General features: G+C 45.7%; 1 protein-coding gene across 2 annotated transcripts; it reads left to right on the top strand.

Moving 5' to 3' along the window:
• The first annotated feature begins 1,909 nt into the window (after nt 1–1,909).
• Igsf10 (immunoglobulin superfamily member 10) lies at nt 1,910–24,025 on the top strand. Of its 2 annotated transcripts, XM_004655980.2 has the most exons (7): nt 1,910–2,416; nt 5,167–5,361; nt 6,615–6,744; nt 9,221–9,611; nt 11,477–15,670; nt 16,244–17,144; nt 21,236–24,025. In XM_004655980.2, exons 2-7 carry the CDS (start codon nt 5,168–5,170, stop codon nt 23,139–23,141), a joined length of 7,716 nt encoding a protein of 2,571 aa, XP_004656037.2. In that variant the 5' UTR covers nt 1,910–2,416; nt 5,167; the 3' UTR covers nt 23,142–24,025. The 2 variants fall into 2 exon arrangements, with proteins under 2 accessions (XP_004656037.2, XP_044987388.1); XM_045131453.1 differs by lacking the exon at nt 1,910–2,416 and having other exon boundaries at nt 5,250–5,411.
• Nucleotides 24,026–25,098: the final 1,073 nt, after the last annotated feature.

The raw sequence follows: 25,098 nt of genomic DNA, 5'->3' as shown, positions 1-25,098 counted from the left end.
TAATAAGCACCTAGGTCCCCCCGTGTCACACGCCCCCAGCAGGGCTCCACCCCAAAGCTGCCACCCGCTGGACAGCAAGTGTTCAAAACGCACGGGGCCACGGAGGACTTTACATTCAAACCACCACATAGGTTATATAAGAAGTAGAACAGATGTGGAGAAGAACCCTAACACAAAACAACTGTAGAACTTCTTCCCATTAAAATTCCTAAGCAAATATCCTTAGCAAGACTTTTCTTTGAAACTGCCAGCAAGAAAATGATCCTGGATAAATATCCTGGGAAAACAAGGAGGGTATAATGCATTGCAGTCAGCGCTCTGTGGTTTATCCGAGTTGCGGTCTGGAAGTCCAGGCTGAGGGTAAAAAGTAGCCACAGAGCATGAAGCCATGACGTTGGTCATAAAGAGCTTTGGAAGAAGGACTACTTACAGATGCCAGGGGGACACTAACATGCCATGCTCCCAAGACTGGTGTCCCAGTTTGGGTATCACATGTGGATTTTCTCTCTCACTTGCTGGCTTGCTTGCTTGCTTTCCTCCTCCTCCTTTCTTTTTGCTGTTGTTGTTTTGTTTTGTTTAAAGTAGGATCTCACTGTAGCCCAGGCTGACCTGGAATTCACTAGGTAGTTTCAGGGTGATCCTCCTAACTCTGCCTCCCAAGTGCTGGTATTAAAAGTGTGTGCCACCATGCCTGGCTACATACGGATTTTTTCATGTTTTTATTTATTTGCTAGGAGAAAGAGAATGAGGAAGAGGGGAAGACAGGAGAGAAAGAGAGAATGAGCGAGGGGGAGAGAGGAGAAGAGAGAGATTGTGGTTGCACCAGGACCTCTTGCCTCGGCAAGCAAACTGCTGATACTTGCACCACTTTGCACATCCGGCTTTGTGCAGCTGTTGGGGAATTGAACCTGGGCTGGCAGGTTTTGCAAACAAGTGTCTCTGACCACTTAGCCATCTCCCCAGCCCAGATCTTTAAAAATCATGTCACAAGCTGGGAGTGGTGGCACATGCCTTTAATCCCAGCACTCCAGAGGCAGAGGTAGGAGAATCATCTTGAGTTCAAGGCACCCTGAGACTAACTAGCGAATTCCAGGTCAACCTGAGCTAGAATGAGACCCTACCTCAAAAAATAACAACAACATAAATCAAGTCAGCTTCACAGAACTGAAGACATTGTTCATGTCACGTAGGTTTCTAGAATTACCTGTCACTGAGTCTCTCTTATTCTGTAATTCTACTTTGATAACTGACTTACTCATTACTAACTATAGACGATGCTTAGTCATTGAACATAGTTCAGGATTAATGATATTTAGTCTTACCCAAGATTATGCCACTTTCCACAGACATGGAACACTCAGACAACATTTGTGATAAGTGAAACAGCCAGTTGCAGAAGGAAAGCTATCATATCTTCTCACCTATATGTGGCATCATTTCTCCATAGTCACATATACAGAGTTGGAGAAAGAAAGCCATTTATGGGATGGGTGGGGGTCAGGGGCACCACATGAGGAACATGGGGCCCGAGGGACATGCTGACTGGGGTGGCCATTTTACTATCGACACATGTCCCATAACTTCATGCTGCACACCTTAAGTATACGCAGTATTCTTTCTACCGCTATGGGGTAGATGCTTGCACAGACCCATGGAGAACCTTCAAACTGCAGGAGCCACACCTTGCTGCTAACACTGCTGCCTCAAACGGAACTTTGGGGAGCCAGAGGGGCTCTGGGGGATCAGGCAGCCCAACTTGCAGAGACTGGGGGCGACGTCATCCGCGCCCCGCCTCCCCCCTGCAGACCCCGGACCCCCAGCGCGGGCCGGACGCAGCTCATTGGTCGGCGGCGCAGGGAGGCGGGCCAGTGCTCCGCGGAGGCTGGAGGCTGCCCAGCTGGGAGCCGAGAGGGAGGTGGCAGCCGCCCAGGGAAAGGTGACCGATGCCAGGCAGCCACCGGCGCGGGAAAGATAACCAGTAGGTGGGGACTCTGTGGACCCTGATGGCACCTTAGTGCGAGAAAAAGTGCTTTGGGAGAAACTCCTGGGACGTGGGAAAGATGGAGCGTCCGATGCTAGGTTTGAGGCAACTTTAAAGAGAACTAACGTACAGTGGAAGGGGCAGGAAGGGTATTTTAAAAGCCTCCAGCAACAGTCCTGATCAAAAAGGACGGCTTCGGGATTGATCTGGAAATACGTTGCAGGGCTCTGAAGTCACAGTCCCGCCCCCAATCCCCTGACATGCCTCCCCAGCGCAAGCCTCAAAGACCGAGCAGCTTGCTCGCTTTGGACGCAGACCCTTTGTCCTTCTAGAAGGCTTTCCTCACTTGGGTTTGGACACCTTTCATTTCCTCAGAAGATTGTCTGCCTCCTCCTATGTCACACGAGGATTCAAGACCAAGACAGAAGAGCGCAGGTACTGGCACTCCCTTGGTTTCGTGTCCACGGAGATTTAGGTTCCCAGGTGCTGTCTTCTGCCTCTGGTCCTCTTTTAGGAACGCGCAGGCGTGCGCACAGTAACCTGTTTCATAGCTCAGTCACGAAGTCCTATTCCGCTCTAGAGTCATAATGATGTGAAGGTGGAATGCTATTTCTAACTATAACCAGCGTGTTCAAACTGTTCCTTAATCAGTAAAAAAGGGGGGAGGGGCATATGACTGATCTTTTAATGTGGATTAAACTCGTAATAATTCTATTATCTTTGAATCTATATGAAAACGCAAGCAGGTTGCTATCTGTGGTGTGTCTAGTGTACTTCATAGGCTGGTTGCTGGTAGAATCTTTTAAAAAAAGTTCTTTTCCGAGGAGCACCGAAGTTTATAAATTATCCAAATCACGTTTGTTAGGAAAGCATAAGCAGGATTTCAGTGCGTGAGCTTGCCGCACATGTAGGGAATGTTCTCTGACAATCTGAGCATAATTTCTTCCTGGTCCTGCTCCCTTAGCTCTGAGGAGGAAGGGGGACCAGGAGAAAAGAGAGGGGAGTGTTTCCAAGAGGAAAGCAGACAGCATTTTGTCTACAAGGCCAGCGTGGCCACTTTGGAGTGACAGGAGACTCAGGCCCTCCCAGCTGGTCAATAATTGTTCCTTGGAGACAGTAGCTGGCAGTGAAATGTTGCTAGAAAGAGATGTATTCTCCTTCCCAGTGGATTATTACAGCTAGGAAAATGTTTGTGAAGATTTGATCAAATGAGTAAAGCACATCATACATCAAATGATAAGGTATCAAAGTAAGTTCACACATAAGTGCATGTACATCCTATTTACATGAAGAAAACTAGAAACTAATATAGCACAATGTTTATTGCATCTATCTGGATGAAGGGATGAGAAGTCATTGTTTATTTTGTCTATCTACAGTTTCCAAGTTTCCTAAGATGCACATGCATTGTTTTTGCGATTCATTTTTGCAACTTCATCAAGAAGGTCCCCATGTAGATGGGAAGTCAGCCTCACAGACGTGGAAGGTGCTGAGATCTTCATTACTGGCTCTGGCTTCCCCACTAGGGAATCCCTACGTAGTAAGGACTGATTTTGCTGCTTTCTGTTAGGAAGTGAGAAGTGGCAAAGACATTTTAACAATAAATATCCCATTCAGTAACAAAGCAGAGTGCAAGGCCAGCACACTGGATAATTCTGTTACAACGACATTCTCCCTAGTGACTGTACTGGTTTACTCTCCCACCAACAGTCGAATATGGGTTCCTTTCCCCACATCCTCACCAGCATTTACTGCCCTTTGTTTTTTTGGTGTCAGACATTCTAACTAGGGTGTGATGGACTCTCAAAGCAGTTTTAATTTGCATTTCTCTGTTGGCTAAGGATGTTAAGCACTTTGTTGGCCATTGTATTCTCTGAGAGCTGTTTATTCAATTCATTAGCTCATTTTTTGATGGGATGATTTGGGGATATTGGTGTTTGATTTTTGCAGTTCTTATGAATATTCCTCAAAAAAACCAAAGTTAGGTCTGGAGAGATGCATCAGCAGTTAAAGGCACTTGCTTGCAAAACCTGATGGCCTGCGTTCAATACCCCAGTACCCATGTAAAGCTAGATGCACAAAGTGGCACATGCATCTGGAGCTCATTTGCAATGGCAGGTGGCCCTGCTATGCCCATTCCTCTCCCTTCCTCTCTCTCTTTCCTTGCAAATAAATAAAATATTTTTAAAAACACCTAAAATTAGGGATAGAGAGATGGCTTAGAATGCTTGCCTGCAATGCCTAAGGACCTGGGTTTGATTCCCCAGTACCCACATAAGGCCAGATGCACAAAGTGAATGGACCATGCTTCTGGAATTCATTTGCAGTGGCTAGATGCCCTGGTGCACCCATTCCCCCACTCTCCTTCTCTGCTTGTAAATAAATAAAAATATATTTTTTCAAAAACTCTAAAATTAGAGCTACTGTACAACTCAGCTATACCACTCTTGGATAACTACCTCTAGGACTCTAACTCAGCAGACACAGACATAATTATACATCCATGTTTTCTGCTATACCATTCACAATAGCCAAGAGATAAACCAGCCTAGTTGTCCTTCAACAACAGATGGATGGATAAAAAAATGTGGTACTAATATAAGATGGAATTTTTTGCAGTCATAAAGATAAATGAAATCATGACATTTGCACGAAAATGGATAGAACTGGAAATAATTATGTTCAGTGAAATAAGTCAGACACAAAAGAAAAATACTGCATGGTTCCTATTATATGCAGAAACTACATTTAAAATTATATATGATTGCACATATAAGTATGTATACGTGTGTAGGTTATTAAGCTAGAAAAGTGATCTTTACACAGGAGAAAGAGATATGAAGGGAAGTGGAAATAGGGTCATACCTGCAATAGGAAAGTGGTTAACTAATTGAGGGAAGAAAGGGCGCAGTGAGGTGGTTGAGGGGCACGCACGGGTGAGGGCAGAGGAGGAAAGGATGAAGACAAGGTATGGTGGTACATAGGTATAAAGATGCCAGGGGGAAACCGGTCAGTCTATATGCTCACCTAACTTCTTTTCTTAAAGTGCATTTTGCCACAAAAAGTGTAAATGAAATTAGCCACTTAAAGCCCTTAAAGAAAAAGTCCACAATCCTAAGGCTTCCTTTGTCCTGCGACTTTGCTGGAGCCACATGTACAACTCTGAGGTGATTTTGTTTTTTCAGGATGAAGGCGAGAGGCAGGGACATTTCCCGTTTGCTGGTCTCCCTCGCTACGACCTGCCTGCTGGCCACGCCTAGGAGCAAGGCGTGTCCTCGCCGCTGCGCCTGCTATGTGCCCACCGAGGTGCACTGCACATTCCGCTACCTGACCTCCACCCCAGACAGCATCCCGCCCAGCGTGGAGCGCATCAACCTGGGGTGTGTGCGGCACTGCCCGGTCCCCTGTCAGAGAGGCCGCGACCGTCCTGGTGACTTATCCCCCAGATACCTGTGATTTGGGGAAATCAACCACCATTGTTTTGCGATTTATCTTTGAGAATGATCTCTTAAGAACCTTATGTCTTTTGGGAACCAAGCAAAATTTTCAGGTTTCCTCTTGGTAGTTTTGGAGTATCGTAATTGCAGAATGGTTTCTTTGTGTATATGTTTGGACTGGACAATAATATAGTTTCCGTAACACTCAGAGTTTGATATCAGGCATGACTGAGCAAGTGGGACCGACCCCTATGTATAGAAGACACTAAAAATCCCCCAGGTCCTTTGTAAGGCCAGCACACAGCTCACACTGGTAGCTATTATTAGTAGTAGTTTGTTGAAAATGCATGCCTAATTAAATCTCCCCCAAATGGTAGTATCTTAAAAGTTTATGAAAAAACACTTGGTGTGCATATGTTAAGTCCCCACATGTACTAGGACTTGACATTATGTAGGCGACAATAATGAGAAACTACTATGTGTCGAGTGCAGTCGTGAGTAGCAGAGACACCATGGCGAACACCCCGTGTTACTCACCTGTGGACGCTGAAACAGAGTGGTAGGACATGTGCGGCCTGTGGAGTTCACTAGAACTGTGGCAGTAGCCGCAGTGCCTCAGGGGCCATCGCCAGTAGTAATGGCTCTGCACTCGACGTACATTCATCCATCAGTGCTCACAACGGCTTCGGGGTGGGTTCTGTTATCTGCATTTCATAGCCAAGGAAACTTGGATACAGAAAGGCTCCTGATCTTACCCAGTGCCCCACAAGCCCTCCGTACTTTTGTTTAGAACCGTACCCAAACTGGAAGCTGACCCTGGGCTTTAGTGCACAGGCGTCTTAACCACAGCTGGCTAACCCCGCCTTAGAGACGAGAGGCCAGTGTCTCAGGTGATGGCCTGGGTCTTAGTGCTCACTAATCGAAAAAAGTATGGTCAATGGCATAGGTCATTGCAGCATGAATGACAGCATATGTAGAAGGATTGAAGATGCTAAGAAATGTGAAGAGGGATTGTAACTGAGACTGTAAGGATGGGGTGTAGAACATGCATCATGAGGTTCATGATTGTGACTATGTGAACATCTCTTTTGAGCACTTAGAGATAAAAACAAGAGGCACTAGACTTCCTCTGTTTCTTCCTGCTTTGATGTTAGAATTTGTTTTATTATTAATATTATTATTATTATTTATCTTAGGTACAACAGCTTAGCTAGGTTGACGCTGGCAGATTTCCGTGGCCTGAACAAACTCGAGTTGCTCCTGCTGCACAGTAATGGCATTCACACAGTCCCAGATAAGACCTTCTCTGATCTGCAGGCCTTACAGGTGACGGGGCACGGAAGGGCGGCTTAGAGGTCAGATGGACTTGTGACGGATATCTCCATGGAACCTGAAAATGAACCTTCTGTAAATTAGACAGGGAGACATCAGGGAGAATTTCAAAGAACTGGGATTTTTAATGAAGCTATATTAAGGAATTTGAATACTAAGAGAATTTTTAGGCCAGTTTTCTCATGCACTCACCAACAGAAAAAATAATCAATACTTGGGGATTTCTAAACCTGTAAGGTTTAGTCCTAAAAGTCTATTTCTAGCCATGTTTATCTAGAAATAGAATATAGCCCTTTAAAATAATGACTATCTTTGACACATTTTAGCTTTCTATAAATAAAAAAAAATCTGTACAGTTTGCTTTATTTACTTGTTAACACCCTATCTTCTTCAAACATGTACGTTATAGGAACTCTCATGGATGCTTAAGTTATAAGAGCCCCTGAGGAGATGCTCAAGTGGCCCAAGCATGAGGACCTGAGTTTGACCCCCACCACCCACATAAAAAGCTGGGTGTGGCTATGCACACTGTATCCCCTCCCCCCACCAGGACTGAGAGGAATGGAACCAGAAAACTCTCTGGGATTCCCTGGTCAGCAATCCAGCCAAACAGTGGATGTTCTGGGTTCAGTGAACGACTGTATCAGGGAAGTGAGGCGGAAGAGGGGTAGAGACACTGAGCATCTTCCTCTGACCCTGCGTGCATCTGTAACCTATACAATATAACAATAAAGGCAACAACACCCTTGAAAACATTAAGGTCACTGGTCATGGAGCCTTTAAACATCACACCAGAATGATGTAAGGCTGCTCTTAACCGTGTTGGGGAGCATTGCATACAGTCTGCTTAACAAGGAATTGATCACATATCCTCCACGGAATTCTAAATAAATAAATATTCAAAAGAAGGTGAATTTTAGAGATCTGAAGGAAAGAGAGGAAATGGGTTATGGGAGAAAGGGCCACAGGTGGAAACTAGGTTTATTCACGTATGTGTCATCATATGAGAAAAAAGAAGTGGACATTTGGAGGGAAGAAAGGGGCCAACGGAAGCAGGGAGACAGTGCAGGCTACCAGGAAAATACAAGCAAGCATAAATAAATATATTTATGTAATGCAGATATCACCATAAATCCATTATTGTTTGCTAACTAAAATTCATTAGAGAGAACATAAAAGCAAATGTAAATGCTTTGTTATATGAATAAAATAGCTCAATTAGACTGTTATAAATGGGAAAATTGAAGTCAGTCTATATAGTTTCTTATACAGGTTCAACAAATTTTAATTTATTTAAAATCCTTTGGGGTGTGATGTGTGAATGATATGTGTATGGTATCTACTCATGTGTGTGCAGATATGCCAGCCCTACGTATGTGTTTGTGTGTTCCAAGGCCAGAGAACAGCACCTGGCGTCCTCCCCTGTCTCTCATCCATAGATTTCCTTGCAACAGCTTCTTTCCATCTATCTGGAGCTGCTGTTTTAGGTCAGAGAGCCCCAGCAGTTTTCTGGTCTCTGACGTGCAGGGCTGGGGTTACAGAGGCACATACACGGTCATGCCTGACTCTTTACCTGGATTCTAGGGAATCAAACCCTGGTGGCCTGGGGCTCTTTCCAGTCCTCATGCTTGCATAACAGATGCTGTAATCTCGGAACTGTCTTGCAGCCCCTAAAATCCTTTTTAAAATCCCTTCATCACAGCAGGGGCAGGGAGAACCCTTATCAATCACACACAAAGATGCTCTTTAGCAACACACACAGATAGACAGAAAGGTATAAGGAACTGCACTGAAGTGATGTGCAGAGGGAAAGAAAGCAGCCAGAGGGGCAGGGGCACAGAGGAGGACACACGTCACATCAGGACATAGTCCATAATAAAACCTGTTATTTCCTATGCTAACCTAAACCATTAACAAGAGTAAGTCATTCCCTAACTTTCATAGCTATCAGCATATAACAAGCCCTGTCACATGGCCACTTCTATGTTCATTAACGTTGTTTTTTTTAAATTTATTTTTATTAGTTATGGACATAATTAGTGTGTAAACACCATTTGTTGATACCATCCTTTCTCTCATCCCTGCCCCTTTTCTGATGGGGCCCTTCCCATTGGGGATGCAGGTCATTGCCATAGGGCCATTAAAGTTGTCTTGAAATGAATTCAAGTTAAAATGTCTTATCCATACATAGACTATACATCTCAAGTTTAATGACTCTTAAAAATAACCAAAAACTCTATCTAACATATGTTATAATGTTAGCAACAATGCCTTAATACATACAAATGTTCGTGTGTGTTCAAATTTATCTGGGATTGCTGCACTTAAATCAGCAACTAGTTTGAGTTAGGTTCTTAATAAAGTATGTGCATGACATAGGATTAATCTCAATATATTTCAACACAGATAGCCTTCCCGTTTTGTGAAAATTCCTTTGACAAAATAAAGGTGTTCATCTTTTTATCCATAGGTCTTAAAGATGAGCTATAACAAAGTCCGAAAGATTCAGAAAGATACTTTTTATGGCCTCAGAAGTTTGACCCGGCTGCACATGGACCACAACAGTATTGAGTTCATAAGCCCAGGGGCATTTTATGGCCTCCCCTTCCTACGCCTGCTGCACTTAGAAGGAAATCGGCTCACTAAACTCCACCCAGACACATTTGTCTCCTTGAAGCACCTCCAGATATTCAAAGTATCTTTCCTTAAGTACCTGTACTTGTCCGATAACTATCTGACCTCCTTCCCTCAAGAGATGCTCTCCTCTATGCCAGACTTAGAAAGCCTCTATCTGCATGGAAATCCATGGACCTGTGACTGCCATTTAAAGTGGTTGTCGGACTGGATACAGGAGAAGCCAGGTATCTGCACTGTTTATTTCTTGTCCTAATTAAGTGAGATCCAGCCTAGAGGATCTGTAACTACGCCCCTCACCCCCCCCCCCACACACACACACAGTGTCCTGGGTAAAATGAAGTCCTAACAAGTCAGTGGCAATGAATACTTTACGCCTCATCCATGGCTGTGTTTGCGCCACAGCGGTGCAATCAAGAAGTTATGTTGGAGACCTGTGCTCTGCATAGCTTCAATTCTTGGCCACCCAGCTTTGGATGTGTGAAGCGTGCATGCCTCTGGCTTAGAAGATCAAGCCATGCTTCTTAGCCCATCTGTCAGGCCTCTGCTGTGATCATGGTCTGTTCTTGGCCTTGTTTCCTTTCTTTTTTACCCTCAGTGACTCTCCCTTTCCAGACACAGAGGCATTGTTGCTCCAACCCCACGTTACATCAACCACACCACCCTGTCTCCTCAGCCGGCTGGTTACCCTGCAAAGCGCCCTCCCCTCCGTTTTCTGCTTCTAGCTAGCACCCTGTGCTCAGTACCCAACCCCCTGGGGGAAGTCTCACTGCTCCTCCACCCACTTTATCTGCCTCAGGAAATATCATTTCACAAACACTATGTATTGTGCCTCCATTTCCATCCTTGAGTGGAAACATTTTATGATCATCAGTAGTATTTGATGACCATTTCCTTTTCTGTTTAAGTCTCTACAATATACCTGAAATGTAATAGGTACTAAATATTTTGCTTGTTTATCTATTACATAGCCATTTTGATAATGACTAAAAATGATCCCACCATCAATCCACTATGTACCAAACATATATGTGTGTAGAAAAAAAGTGTATAAAATTAACATAGTGATATGTTCCAATACCTAAGTATATATGTCATATACATGCACACAAATGTATGTATAAAATAGTAGGCAAACTCTTTAGGGCCTGTATCTTTCTGTTTTAAATTGGTTAATCAGAGAAGTATTCAATTCATTCAAATACATGATTTCATAATACCTGAGTAGGACTTTTCTATGACTTGGAAAGTTTACTCCAAATTCTCTAAGTCTTGTAAAGCCTGAATTCTCCAAAATGTGGACCTTTAATAGATCACTTCACTCTCTGGCCACAGTGTTCTCCCCTCATTATTAAACCTGGTCTCCACTACTGAGCTGCCGTATCAAGCCGACCTGTCACCGTCCACTACTGGCAGCTTTGCTGCAGGCTTCCTGGACAGGCCCTGTCAGCTGCCATCCACGCTCCGCCAGCCTGTCTCCCGGTTCTTGGTAGTTCCTGCTTCCTTTCTCCTTTGTCCACCTGTCTCTCTCCACTGTCTAGTAAGCTAGTCTAATCAGTCTTCTTTTGGATAGTGTAAAGATATTTGGATTTTAATCATAAATTATCCAATGTGTAGGTTATCCAACAGATTCTATTTTAAAGCATGGTAGAATCTATGACTGCCCTAAAGTATTAAGACATATAACTGAAGTGCCATTAAGAAAAAGTGGATGAACATGAGCATTTCAGTTTTGATTCTTTGTGTTAGGAACTAACACCAAGTGTAAAATGTCTATCAAGTGCTTTCTAAGCATGGTAAACATATCTGTGATTAAGGTAGGCAGAACCCTGTGTCTATGGATATCATATTGTAAGCAGGATATATAGGTAATATAATTTTCAAAAATCATGTCTGTGGATATTACATTGTAAGCAGGATGTATAGATAATATAATTTTTATAAAGCATTGCAGAAGCAAAAACATAGAAATTCAGCCATTAAACTTTAAAATTTCCAAACGCTAGTAAAAAGTAGTTACTCAAAATGTGTATGTGTTGATTTATAAGGATAACCACTGCTGATGGTAATTCAACCATGGTATTTTTCTTAGATGTAATCAAATGCAAGAAAGACAGAAGTCCCCGTCTTCAGCAGTGTCCCCTCTGCATGGACCCCAGGGTCTCCAAAGGCAAGCTCCTTGCTGCAGTCCCAGCAGCAGCTTTCCTGTGCACAAAGCCAACCATTGAGCTGTCCCTGAAACCAGAGAACCTGACTGTTCCAGATGACAGGGGATCTGCCTCCCCTTTGCCTCAAGATTTTACAGCGCCTTTGGGCTCCCTGACTTTGCATATGACAGACATGTCTGGACATGAGGCTAACGTGGTCTGCAATGTACAGAAGCCCTCCAGAACACTGCCCACTGCATTCGCAGAAGAAAAGGGACACATCCTGCTAAACATGTCATTTTCGACATCTCTGGTGTGCAACATGGATTACAGTCACATCCAGCCAGTGTGGCAGGTTTTGGCTCTGTACAGTGATTCTCCTCTGACTCTTGAAAGAAACCACTTGCTCTCTAAAACTCCACAGCTGTCTTACAGGTATGAGCAGGTGGCTGTTCGACCTGAAGACACATTTACTAACATCGAGGTAGACGTCGGGGCAGATCCTGCATGGTTAATGCAGGACCGAATATCCTTGCAGCTGGACAGGACTGCCACCACACTCACTAAGTTGCAGATCTGGTTCTCAAGTGACGCTCAAGTCACTTTACCAAAGGCAGAGGTGACGCTAGAGAGACTCAAATGGACCATGATTCTGAGGACTAACACCACCAAACTGGAACACACTGTTTTGACTGGCGGCACCATTGCCCTGGACTGCCCAGGACAAGGTGACCCTTCACCTCACTTGGAGTGGCTTCTAGCTGACGGAAGTAAAGTGAGGGCCCCGTATGTTAGCGAAGATGGACGGATACTTATCGACAAAAGTGGAAAGCTGGAACTGCAGATGGCTGATAGCTTTGACACGGGCACATACCACTGTGTAAGCACCAATTATGATGATGCAGACCTTCTCACATATAGGATAACTGTGGTAGAGCCCAGTGTAGAATCCACAGGAGAAAATGAGATTCGCCGAATGGTTGTTGCTGGCGAAACACTCGATCTTCCATGCCCTTCTTCTGGAATTCCAGATGCTTCCATCAGCTGGGTTCTTCCAGGAAACATTGTGCTCTCTCAGTCCTCACGAGATAAACACGTTCTTCAAGATGGCACATTAAGAATATTACAAGTGACCCCAAGAGACCAAGGTCATTATTATTGTATAGCAGCCAATCCATCAGGGGTTGAATCTTTGATTTTTGAAGTATCAGTCAAATTGAAAGGTCCCAGGTTAGTGGAACATGATGGGGAAACAGATGGATCTGGAGGTGAGGAGCCCAATCCCCATGCTCTCTCTAAGGAGTCACCATCTCCAAAATTCTCTGCATTAGCATCAGCCTCGGCGGGGACCAAGGCTGAAACACCAGCCTTGAGCAGAAGTAAGAAGGACCACCGGGTGGTCTCGCCATGGCGGCGTGGAGATTCCGCAAACCACCAGCGTGTCAGGGAGAATAGGAGACAGTTCCCTCCCTTTGCACGAAGAATTGATCCACAGCACTGGGCAGCACTTTTGGAGAAAGCCAAAAAGAATGCTGCGTCAGAGAAACCAGATAAGAAGATCAAAGGGCCACCGCCCCTGGCCGCTCCACTGCTAAAAATAGCTGGTGATGGTGAAGACCTTTCAGGCATGATTTCCCCAGATGAAGAGTTCTTGGTTCTGGAAACGGCAGTCCCCAGTGTCTTACCAAGGACCCTGACTGCTGATGTTACAACAATGTTTCATGGCCTTGTGACAAATAGAACTTCTGGCACAGATGTCTTCCCAACTGTGAGTCCTCAAAGACCACAAGCCAAGGACCTTGCAGATTTCCAACAATCTGATGTTATTAGCACTACAGCTATGTCAGGGAATACATACCCAGTGACAGCAAGCACAGTAGAAAGCTCAACCAGCCAGAATTCAACTCCCACCTTCTCTCTGCGACCCGGAGTGTCTGGATTTCAGGATGCTGGCCAGGTAGGGAGAAGAGGAGAACCTTCTCAAAGGGCATACCCAGTGACAGAGTGGACTGTGGTCACAGACAGTGACCTGAAAATTCCTAGCAGCACCACCATCAAAGCTGATGCGATCTTAGAATCAGTAAGTCCCACCAATGGCCATCAGACACCTTCCATCACAGTCAGAGAAGCCAGGGGTAGCCATCTGTATTCTCATAACACTGCAGAGCCTAGTACCACCAGGCTGCCTTTGGATCGTCACATTGCTCCTTTTCCCTCTCAGATGACTAGAAACAATACAACTAACTTTCCGCTCTTGAGACGCTCTGGGAGGCGAAGGAAAATTTGGGGCCGAGGGCGAATTATCAGCCCTTATGGAAGCCCAGTTCTCCGGAGGCATAGATATAGGATGGTGAGGCCAGTACTCAGTGGAGCTGCTAGCCGAAGTGTGAGTGCATCTCCAGCCACAGAGCTCCATGAGATATGCCTATCCTGTCCTCCCACAGAAAGCCCCACCTCGCCTACAGTAGCTCTGCCTGTTCCAGGCTCATCCCCCAACACCATCCTCAAAGCCACAGTAGCCCAACCTACAGCCCTAGCCAGGCATCCTTCATTACTACCTGAGAACAAAGAAAGCGTCAGCATTGCTAAAGCAACACCCACGATGACACCTTCCGGTGCTGGAAGCACCCGAGTGATTCCCACTCTTGCAATCGTGGCTTCTGCCCCTGCGTCTACAGCCAATGACATCTTCGCCAATAACAATGCCCCACGTGCAGCTAGCACCAGAGAAGCTAAAGGAGAGATGGTGAGGACACCACCACTTTCAGATGTCCTCACCAAGCCGTCAGTGCCCACAAAGGAGGCCAGTACTTGGTTTGCAGACAGAAAAAATCCCTGGTACCAGGTGTTCTCAAACAACCCTAACCAAAAAGGAATATTGAAGAATCTGAATAAATCTGACTTACAGAAGAGCATAGCCACAGTGTCTCCTAAAATATCACCTGTTTTACCTACAGAAAAAGTTTTCCTCTCATATTCAACAACGTTCTCAGAAAATCAGATGCAAATTCTGCCTTCAGTACACCCCAATCCCACAGAAATACACAGCACTGGAAGTCTCCCCGCAGGAAAGGGGTCACCCTCTCCATCCTTACCCCCCTTGCTTCCTAGTCTCCCAATCAAAGGACGCAGGGCAGAAAGCTTCCCGTTGGTAGAGATGGCTCCACTGGCAACCCCCACCACCCCCACGTCTGCTGGTAGCCATAAAACCCAGACAGCAGCAACCAAGGTGGGACAAGACCAGAGAACAAAGGAGCCGCAGAACCACAGCGACCCAAACACCACTGCAGGCCGGAGCGGGGACTTCACGGAGTCCCCGGCTGTGACAGCTGGTGTCCCTCCAGGAAGTTCGGCTCTGACAGCTCTAACTGCAAAGACGCGGCGAGACTTTGAGACGTTGAGGGGCACGGTGGCGTCAGCAAGGGCTGTGGTCAGCCCGTCCCGTGAGGGCAGCACGGCGGCCAGGACGGCCTTGGCCCCACGGCCGGCCCCGGGCCCTCCCCTCGTGCCCAGTCGCCCCTCCCCTGCCTTTACTCACAGTCCAGTTGCAGGGGACCTGGCAGTTCCTTCCCAGGTGACTGCAGATCCCGTGGCCACAGTGTATGCATCCTCAGGCTCTCCAGATCTTCAGCGGTCCCCAGGGCAGGTCACCACCTCTCCAGAGGCTCACCCACCTCCTGAGCTCGTGCCTAGAAGGACTCATTTTGCCTCCTCTAATCTCTCACATCCTAACCCTGTGCCCTCACTGAGAATAACTAGACCACCAAAACCAGAAGCAAAGCCGTCTCCCTGGTCAGAAAATCCGCTTCAGCACCAGTCATTCTCAGAACGTGTTGAAAAGGGCAAAAAGGCAGTGACCAGCACGTTGCCCTCTCTCAGCTTGCCCGAGGCCACAGCTCGTGACGTGCAGTGGGAGGGACGGAGGAATGCCAAGACAGGCTTTGATAAGAAAGCAGTCCCAGACACACCTTCCGGACCCCTGCCCTCCCACGCTGTGCCTGGGAATGTCTTTAAGAAGCCCAGAATAGTTGGAGGAAAAGCAGCCAGTTTTACCATTCCGGCTAACTCAGATGCCTTCCTTCCCTGTGAGGCTGCTGGGAACCCTCTGCCTTCTATTCACTGGGCCAGAATCTCATCAGGTATTTGGAGCTATTTCGTGCATCATCTTCCTTAATTGTGAACCAAGGGAAAGGGTCTATGTTTCAGGGTCTCAGAGGCTCAACACCAGTTTAATTTCACCAAAATTAACAATTTTGAATAATATCCTCTGTTGACATTTCCAGTTTCTGTCCATTAGAAGGTTTTTTAAAATGCTAATAGTTTGAGATGTGATGGCCCCTGCCTGTGATCCCAGCACTGGGGAGGCTGATGCACAAAGATTGTGAGTTCAAGGCCAGCCTGAGCTACATAGCAAGTTCCAGGCTAGCCTGGGTTGTACAATGAGAGTCTATCTCAAAACAAAACAAAGAACAGATTTTAAAATACTCTGAAATTATATAATTTTCTAGAGAATTGCCATTGTGCTGAATTATCTGGCTTTTAAATTGTTTAAACAACAACAACAACAAAAATCCCAGAAAAAGCATTGGCAATCTGAACCTTAGATGTTTTATGTTTAAATGTATTTATTGTCAGTAGGTTCACAAAACATAGCTTATCCTTTCTGTGTAGTATCAATGACATGTGCCTGTACATTTCTTTCCTTTTATCAGTCCTTGGACTTACTGACAGGACACCAAAAAGCAGGTTCCAAGTGCTTCCCAATGGTACCTTGTCCATTCAGAGAGTCAGCATTCAGGACCGTGGACAGTACGTGTGCTCCGCTTCCAATCCACTTGGTACAGACCACCTCCACGTCACCCTGTCTGTAGTGTCCTATCCCCCCAGGATCCTGGACAGACAGACTAAGGAGATCACAGCTCATTCCGGAAGTTCCGTGAAACTGAAATGCAAGGTGGAAGGCAGGCCACGCCCTACGGTTTCCTGGATTCTTGCAAACCAAACAGTGGTCTCCGAAACACCTGAGGAGCAGGCGAAGGCCCTAGTCACATCGGATGGGACGCTGGTCATCCGTAACCTGAGCATTTATGACCGTGGCTTTTACAAATGTGTGGCCAGAAACGCAGCCGGCCAGGACTCACTGCTGGTGAGGCTCCAGGTCATCGCAGCACCTCCTGTTATTCTAGAGGAAAAGAGACAAGTTATTGCTGGGACTCAGGGTGACAGTTTGAAGTTGCCCTGTACTGTGAAGGGAACACCTCGGCCCCTTGTTCACTGGGTCCTGTCTGATGGGACTGAGGTACGAACATCACAGCTTACCAGTTCCAGGTTGCTCTTGCATTCAAATGGGACTTTGCATATTAGAAACATTGTCCCTTCAGACAGGGGCACTTACGAATGCATAGCCACGAGCTCCTCTGGCTCCGAGAGAAGGGTGGTGATCCTTTCCGTGCAAGAGCGAGAGACCCTTCCCAGGATCGAAGCTGCCTCTCAGAAACGGACAGAGGTGAACTTGGGGGACAAATTGCTACTAAACTGCTCAGCCTCTGGGGATCCCAAGCCCAGAATAATCTGGAGGTTACCATCCAAAGCCGTCATTGACCAATGGCACAGGTAAATCCACACTTTTATGTTAAAATTATCTACTTCATTAAGTTTATTTTGCATGTGTGTGCATGCATGTGCTACAGACTACACGTGAAGGGAACTCTCTCTAAAGAAATGTATTCCATTTGGGATCCCACAGTGCAGAACGCTAGGACGCATGCGACACTTTCTTCTGGCGGCAGAGCTACTAAAGCCAGTAGTAGTAGCTTCTGGAACCAGTAGCTGTGGCCTGTGGAGGAAACCCTCTTGCAAGCGGATCCTGGGTCATGTTCCTTGACCTGGACCTTTTGCTCTCTGCAGTCCTGGAGCCATAGTGTAAGGCTAGGAAGCTCTTAGTGATGTAGATTGAGTTCTCAGGGGCAAAAGCTTGTGACTTTAGAAGCCATATTCCTGAAGGTGCAGGATGTGGCTGGGGCCACCTTCTGGCCCTTGGGGGTGAGTTTGGGTGAAGCTGGAGCTCTCTTCACTAGCAGCTGCAACTCTAAGACCCTGGGCTAGGAAGAACTTCCTGAGGTTCTACTAGGTGACACAGGGGTTCAGATCTGCAAACCGCTTTCCTGAAGCCGTGACATGTGGCCGGGACATTTCTCTAGCTTGTAAATGGATGGACGTATGTGAGGCAGGGGCATGTCAGCAGTATCTACAGTCCTAAGGCAGTGGGTTGTGGCGACTTTAGTGTCCTCTGAGCAGCTCTGGGTAGGACCCAGCCACGCCCAGGGCCATCATGGCCCTGAAGCTCAGTAACTAGGAGGCTGTCTGACTCGCTATGAGGCACGTGCTAGCTCGAAGCGCCTCATTGTCAAAGGGGGCTACCTGCAGGTCCTGAAGGTAAGGGGGCATCTCATAGCCGCTGTAGCAACTTAACGGCCAATGGTTCAGAAAGGGCTGACATGATTCCTTCCTTGGAGTAGCTCATCAAGTGTGAGAGCAGCCGCTCCCCCCAGCAGACATGAGGCCTGGAGGGCCTGCACAGCTCTCCCTCCAGACAGCCACTGTGACTGGGGTTGGTGGCATTTTTGTCCTTACTGTTTCCAGGTCGTGTGGGTGCCCCGTCGTGGCTAAGGTGCCAGGGTTGAAGTGGCAATTTACTCAGCTCTCTTCTCTTGGTTGCTTTCAGACCTTTCAGGCTGATTAGAGTTCCTGCTATTTCCCTGCTAGTTCCAAAAGCTCTCTCAACTAATGACCCTCCTCGAAAGACATATTTTCCGCTTATTGCCTGCATCCTGTCTGTGGAAGAGCATCTATGCTCAGTGGTATTAGATGCTTTGCATTAATGTGTATAAAAAAAGTTAACTGGGCTGGAGAGATGGCTTAGCGGTTAAGCGCTTGCCTGTGAAGCCTAAGGACCCCGGTTCGAGGCTCAGTTCCCCAGGTCCCACGTTAGCCAGATGCACAAGGGGGCGCACGCATCTGGAGTTCATTTGCAGAGGCTGGAAGCCCTGGTGCGCCCATTCTCTCTCTCTCCCTCTATCTGTCTTTCTCTCTGTGTCTGTCGCTCTCAAATAAATAAATAAAAAAAATTTTAAAAAAGTTAACTCAGGGGAACATCTTTCAAAAGTAAATCCTCTTAAAAACATGTTTACAGAAAGAAATAGCTATGTATCTTACATAGCTATGGGTTAGCTGTATATCATGTAGCTAATGTCATATATAGCTCTTATATTCTCCTTATGTATTACAATATTCAGCTCTATATCTGATTGTCAATATAAGTCAGTCATTTTTTTAAAATGTAGTCTCCCTACCAGTAGCATTAAAATCACCTGAGAATTTGTTGTTTCCCAAGCAGATGGTTTTGACAAGCCATGAGTGTTCTTAGAAGCCCTCCAGGTGATTTTGATCACACTGAATTTTGAGACTGGTTTTCAAATTTAATTGTCCCTACATATCTTGAGACATTTGTTAAATTCTGGGTTCACAGATCCCAGGCACAATCTCTTGACTCCAGAAACTCTGAGAAGTGAAGACGGAAATCATGAACTTGGCCCCGTAGAATTCTGAGCAGGTGGAGGGACTGCTGAGATCCAGCTTGAAGGGTGAAAAGTCTCTAGACTGCCACACATAGCCAGTGTGTGGGCAATGCCCAGACCACACTCCACATCGCTCCAGTCAGACACCAGGATTTTGAATTTCACAAGAGAGTTCTATTAAGTGCAGCGCAGCCAAGTTTGAGAATCAGTGCTTTATAGAAGAATTAGGAAAGAGAACTAGCAGGTGACAGCTTGGCACGGGGAGAATCACAGGGCTTCCCTGAGCCTTCAATCTAGTTGCTAAATCTCTCTGAATGTTCATTTTTCATCTATACTGTGGGAGACATACTCAAAAGACTTTAGCTGGTCGTGGTGGCACACGCCTTTAATCCCAGCCCATGGGAGGCAGAGGTAGGAGGATCGCCATGAGTTCGAGGCCACCCTGAGAATATATAGTGAATTCCAGGTCAGCCTGGGCTAGAGTGAGACCCTTCCTCGAAAAAAAAAAAAAAAAAAACTAAAAGATTTAAACCTGTACAAAGCACCTAGCAGTTCTTTTTCCTTTGTTCATGTGCCTGTGGTGGTTTTCCATGTGATGTCCACATAGCCTCAGGCGTTTGTGATACAGTTGCCTACCTCGTCCCCACCTAGTAGAGCTGTGGGAAGGTGAAGCCTTGCTGGAGGAAGTGTGTCACCAGGGACAGATGTTAAGAGTGGAGTCCAGCCGTAAGGTGTGTTCTGAGCCAGCCTGAAATCTGCCTGTTTGTTTTCCTCTCTGTTGTGGATATGTGATGAAGTGAGCGAACCAGTGTCCTCCACCACGAAGAAGCTCCCCCTGGAATCTGTAAGCCTGAAATAAACCCTTTCCTCCCATCACTGTCCCGGAAATGAGATGACTGTCACAGAACTTAAGAACTTGGAAAAATCATCAGCCTGAGGCTATTGACTTGGTTGGCAGTTAATGCTGTGAAGAGGGCTTAATATTCTCTCGAATTTTGACGAGCTGCTTAGCCCATGTTGTCCAAAATTTAAGAAAAGCACACATGTAGATTTTCTTCTATGGCTGTCTCTAATAACATTCTTAGCAACCACTGAAAGTCCACTGGTGTTGCTGAAAAGCTCCGGTTGGTTTGAGCAGGAGAAGTGTGCCCCCTGGTGGTCACGCATGGCAGCAGCAGGCCATGCAGAGGCTGTCCGCTCAGGGAGGAATGGCTGCCCAGCTTTAACAAAAAAGCCTGTCCTTTGACAGCTGCCCAGGGATACGAGGCTTTGGCCTCTAATAGTTTGCTTTCTGGAAGCTCAGCAGATAATTTGATAATTACTTCATTACTAATGCCTTTTAGCCATGTTTCATACGGCAATAATTGAATAAATTTCTGTCCCATTATGTAGATGTCATCAATGTTAATCTGGGAGTACACATTATTTTGACAGCACAAAATGGCTAATCAATTCATGTAAATGTCTAGGAATTTAATAGTTTCAGCATTCCTCTTTCCCACACAAAGTTTTAAAACATCATCGGGTAGAGGAGATTCACTTGAAGTCCATTTGAGAGGTACTACTCATTTCCAGTAAAGTACACTTTCTTAGAAAATTTATCTCAGCAAATGGCTTAGGAGACATCTGTGGGTTTAAATCTTCATTGCAACAACTTAAGGAATTGTTCCTAAAGCTAATCTCAACACAAGAAGGCATGTGAGGTAATAGCATGCTAACTCAAGTATCTGTGCTTCAAAACTTCACTGGGTGGCCTGGAGAGATGGCCAAGTAGCTAAAGTGCTTGACCTGGGTTCAATTCCCCAGTACCCATATAAAGCCAGATGCACCAAGTGGTGCATGCATTTGGAAGTTGTTTGCAGAGGCTGGATGCCCTGGCATGCCCATTCTCTCTGTCTCCCCTCTCTCTGCTTGCAAACAAAAAAAATATTTTTAATCATTTCACTGGGCATCTTACATACAATTTGTATTGGTCATCCCTTAGGGTTAAGGAGGCTCAGAGTATGTAAGCTAACTTTTCCACTGCATGACACCCCATAAATGTGTATAATCTTTGTGTGTCTTTTAAAAAGATGTCTTCTCCTTCTCCTGCTACAAACAGCTGATACACTTCTCTCTTCTCCTTAGAATGGGCAGCCGTATCCACGTCTACCCAAACGGATCCCTGTTCATTGGCTCTGTGACAGAAAAAGATGCTGGGAACTACTTGTGTGTGGCCAGAAACAACAGGGGAGATGATCTGACCCTGATGCACGTGAGCCTGCGACTGACACCTGCCAAAATTAACCCGAAGCATCACTTTAAAAAGCAAGTGCTTCATGGGAAAGATTTCCAGGTGGACTGCAAAGCTTCAGGCTCCCCTGTGCCCGAGATATCCTGGAGTTTGCCTGATGGAACAGTGATAAACAACGCAATGCAAGCTGATGACAGTGGCCACAGGACCAAGAGGTACACCCTTTTCCACAATGGAACCTTGTATTTCAACAAAGCTGGGGTTGCCGAGGAAGGCGATTACACTTGTTATGCACAGAACACGTTGGGGAAGGATGAAATGAAAGTCCATCTAACAGTGGTCACGCCCACCCCACGGGTAAGTCAGGGCTACAAGAGCAACGTGAGGATTAAAGCTGGAGACACAGCTGTCCTGGACTGTGATGCCACCAGGGATCCCAAACCAAAAATATATTGGATGCTACCTTCCAGAGACATGATTTCATTCTCCAAGGACAGGTACATGTTTCATGCCAACGGGTCCTTATCTATCCACAGAGTGAAACTGCTTGATTCTGGAGATTATGTGTGTGTGGCCCGAAATCCCAGTGGGGATCACACCAAAAGGTACAACCTGGATGTCATCTCGAAGCCTCCATTGATTAATGGTCTGTACACAAACACAACGATTAATGCCACTGCCGTTCGGCACTCCAGGAAGCACTTTGACTGCCGAGCAGACGGGATGCCATCTCCTCAGATTATGTGGATCATGCCAGGCAACATTTTCCTCACCGCCCCATACTATGGCAGCAGGATCACAGTCCATAAAAATGGGACCTTGGAAATTAGGAACGTGAGGCTTTCGGACTCGGCCCGTTTCATTTGTGTGGCTCGGAATGAAGGAGGAGAGAGCGTGTTGGTAGTACAGTTGGAAGTCCTGGAAATGCTGAGAAGACCCACATTCAGAAATCCGTTCAATGCAAAAGTAGTCGCCCAGCGAGGCAAGCCCACAACACTGAACTGTTCTGTGGACGGGAACCCACCCCCCGAAATCATCTGGATTTTACCAAATGGCACACAATTTTCTAATAGCCCACAGGACTCTCAGTATCTCATAGCAAGCAATGGCTCTCTCATTATTTACAAAACCACCAGAAGCCATGCAGGAAAATACCGGTGTGCAGCTAGAAATAAAGTTGGCTACATTGAGAAACTGATTCTGTTGGAGATTGGCCAGAAGCCGGTTATTCTGACATCTGCCCTGGGCGCGGTGAAGGGGATAGGTGGAGAGTCCCTAGCTCTGCACTGCGTGACTGATGGGATTCCTAAGCCACAGGTCGAGTGGACCACGCCGAGTGGGCATGTGATCCACAGCCCTCGGGCCAGTGGGAGGTACGTACTGCATGAAAACGGCACCTTGGTCATCAAAGCAGCAGCAGCTGCCGACGGAGGCAATTACGTGTGTGAGGCTCACAACAGTGTTGGCCACGCACTGATTACCGTCCCAGTTGCCATTGTGGCCTATCCTCCCCGAATTGTGACCGGCCCGCCTAAGAGCGTCCTCGCGAGGACAGGAGTGGCTTTCAGGCTCCACTGTGTGGCGCTGGGAGTCCCCAAGCCAGAGGTCACCTGGGAGATCCCTGGGCACTCCTCGCTCTCAAAGATGGGTAAAGGAAGGACTCATGGAAGTGAGACGCTTCACCCCCACGGCGCCCTCGTCATTCAGAATCCCCAGGCCTCGGATTCTGGACTGTACAGGTGCCTAGCCAAGAACCCACTTGGTAGCGACTATGCAGCAACTTATATTCAAGTACTCTGACAGGAAACAATAAAAGTCAACATCTGAAGATTTTATTTTTTGGAAGAAGTTTAATCAAAGGCAGCCATAGGCATGTAAATGAATCCGAATACATTTACAATATTAAATTTACAATGGACATGCAAAAAAAAAAAGACTTGGAAATAAATGCATTATGAACTGATACTGATTCTTTTCAATGGATTTCAACACAAACTTTTAACTTAAGGCACTTTTATTTTGCCAACAAATAACAAACCTTGAGAGAAAACGGTACACTACAAATAACACCGGCTAACACACCTGAACGTTTTAGTAAAGAACAGACTTTTCCTTCACTGCCGTCGCCTGGTGCCCTTCTTCTGCCCATGCGGCACGCAAGATGCTCAGAGACAACGGGAAGATCAATTTAAAATCTTCATGTAAATCTGTCATCTTAGTGTACAAATATTTTACCATTGGTTTAAAAACATTTTGCTAGAACCTGTATGATACAAAGCTCTGAAGTATTTCGGTCCTAATTTGTTCACACTGAAAATCCTCATTAATGGGGAATATAAAAATGCTTAAATAGCTGCATGTAAAAATAAGTGCAAGCTTTTCCACGTGTAAAAAGCAACCCAATGCTTACATTTCATCAAATGTAAAAGGACGCTGATTACATCTTTGTCCAAATACACTCATTACAAAGGTTTGAAAAATACAATGAAACTCCTTTGTAACTTTAAAGTCTACCTCAGGTACCCCGGGTTTGGAGCTGTTTATGAGGAAATTTTTTCCAAGGAGGAATCTTCGCATTACAAGCATTTTACTTCAACAAATAATTCTATGCACATTAGGAAAATGTTTTTAGAGAGTCTAAATCTATTATATACAATGAAGTTTCAGTGTATTTAAAATTTGAATGTTGCTTTTTCATAATTCACTGCACTGATTTTATATGCTTAATTTAACCTGAATCAATTTGGGGACATCTTATGATTCATCTCTGAATTCTAGACACCAGGATTTTCTAGTATCATTTCTCCAGGTTCCATCCAAATATTCAGCTAGGTATGAACTACAAGAGCCTTGTAAATTCTTTTAAAAGCCAGAATTCGTGCTTGATAGCTTAATACACAAAACCAAGAGCTAAGTTAGTCCATGCCAGTCATAAGGTGGAACCCCCATACTGTGTCTTCATCATGCCAACTTTCCCCGCCACCTCAGTGGTGACCTGATTTCCACTTATCCAGGGACTCTGCGGCTGCCAGAGGTCATTTTGGCTCTCATACATGAAGGGCACAAAATCAACAAGTGCAAGATTATGAGGGATCAGCCCACAAGTAACAGGCTGTGCCTAGGGCTTTGTAGATCCAGGAATTGTGACAGGTGTATCCAACTCCTTTAGCTTTCAGTCTTATCTAAGAGGTGAGGCTGGAGCCTCCATTTGATTCTAAGATATTCCCCTTTCTACATCTAGCCAAGAAAACTACAGGGTTCCCACACCACGTTTCTCCTTGTGATCACAGTAATGCAAACCAACGTGTCTGCCCTTAAAAAAAAAATCTGACAGATGATAGAATTAAGTGAGCAGAAACAGGATAACTAAATCAAAAATTCCGTGTGTTTTCTTTATAATGGACAGGTCAAAAACAGCTCTACGTATTTCTTAAACCTTCTCGCGATTATAGGGTCTTACCATAACTTACCTTCCTCACCATAAAGAGAAACAACCAAAGAAGGTATGTCTGCTACCTTTCCTGTATAAAGTGATTGAGGAGTGAACTTCTGCCAGGTGTAAAGTGCACATGGATGCTAATGCAATCCTAACATTCGCTCTGCATTTGTAATACTGAGCTACAAAAAGATGGGGCTCCACCTGAAACTGGTAAATCAACTACCAAAACTCTTTGAGAAACCAGCAAGGAAGGGGCCGTGACTTGCTCACTGGGCAGGACATTCACGTTTCGGGGTTTAATCAGTGCAGTCATTCCGT

Source organism: Jaculus jaculus, chromosome 12 (genome assembly GCF_020740685.1).
Source record: "Jaculus jaculus isolate mJacJac1 chromosome 12, mJacJac1.mat.Y.cur, whole genome shotgun sequence".
Classification (NCBI taxonomy): domain Eukaryota; kingdom Metazoa; phylum Chordata; class Mammalia; order Rodentia; family Dipodidae; genus Jaculus; species Jaculus jaculus.
Note: the sequence above shows the minus strand (reverse complement) of the source record. Positions and strands in the feature narration are given on the sequence as shown.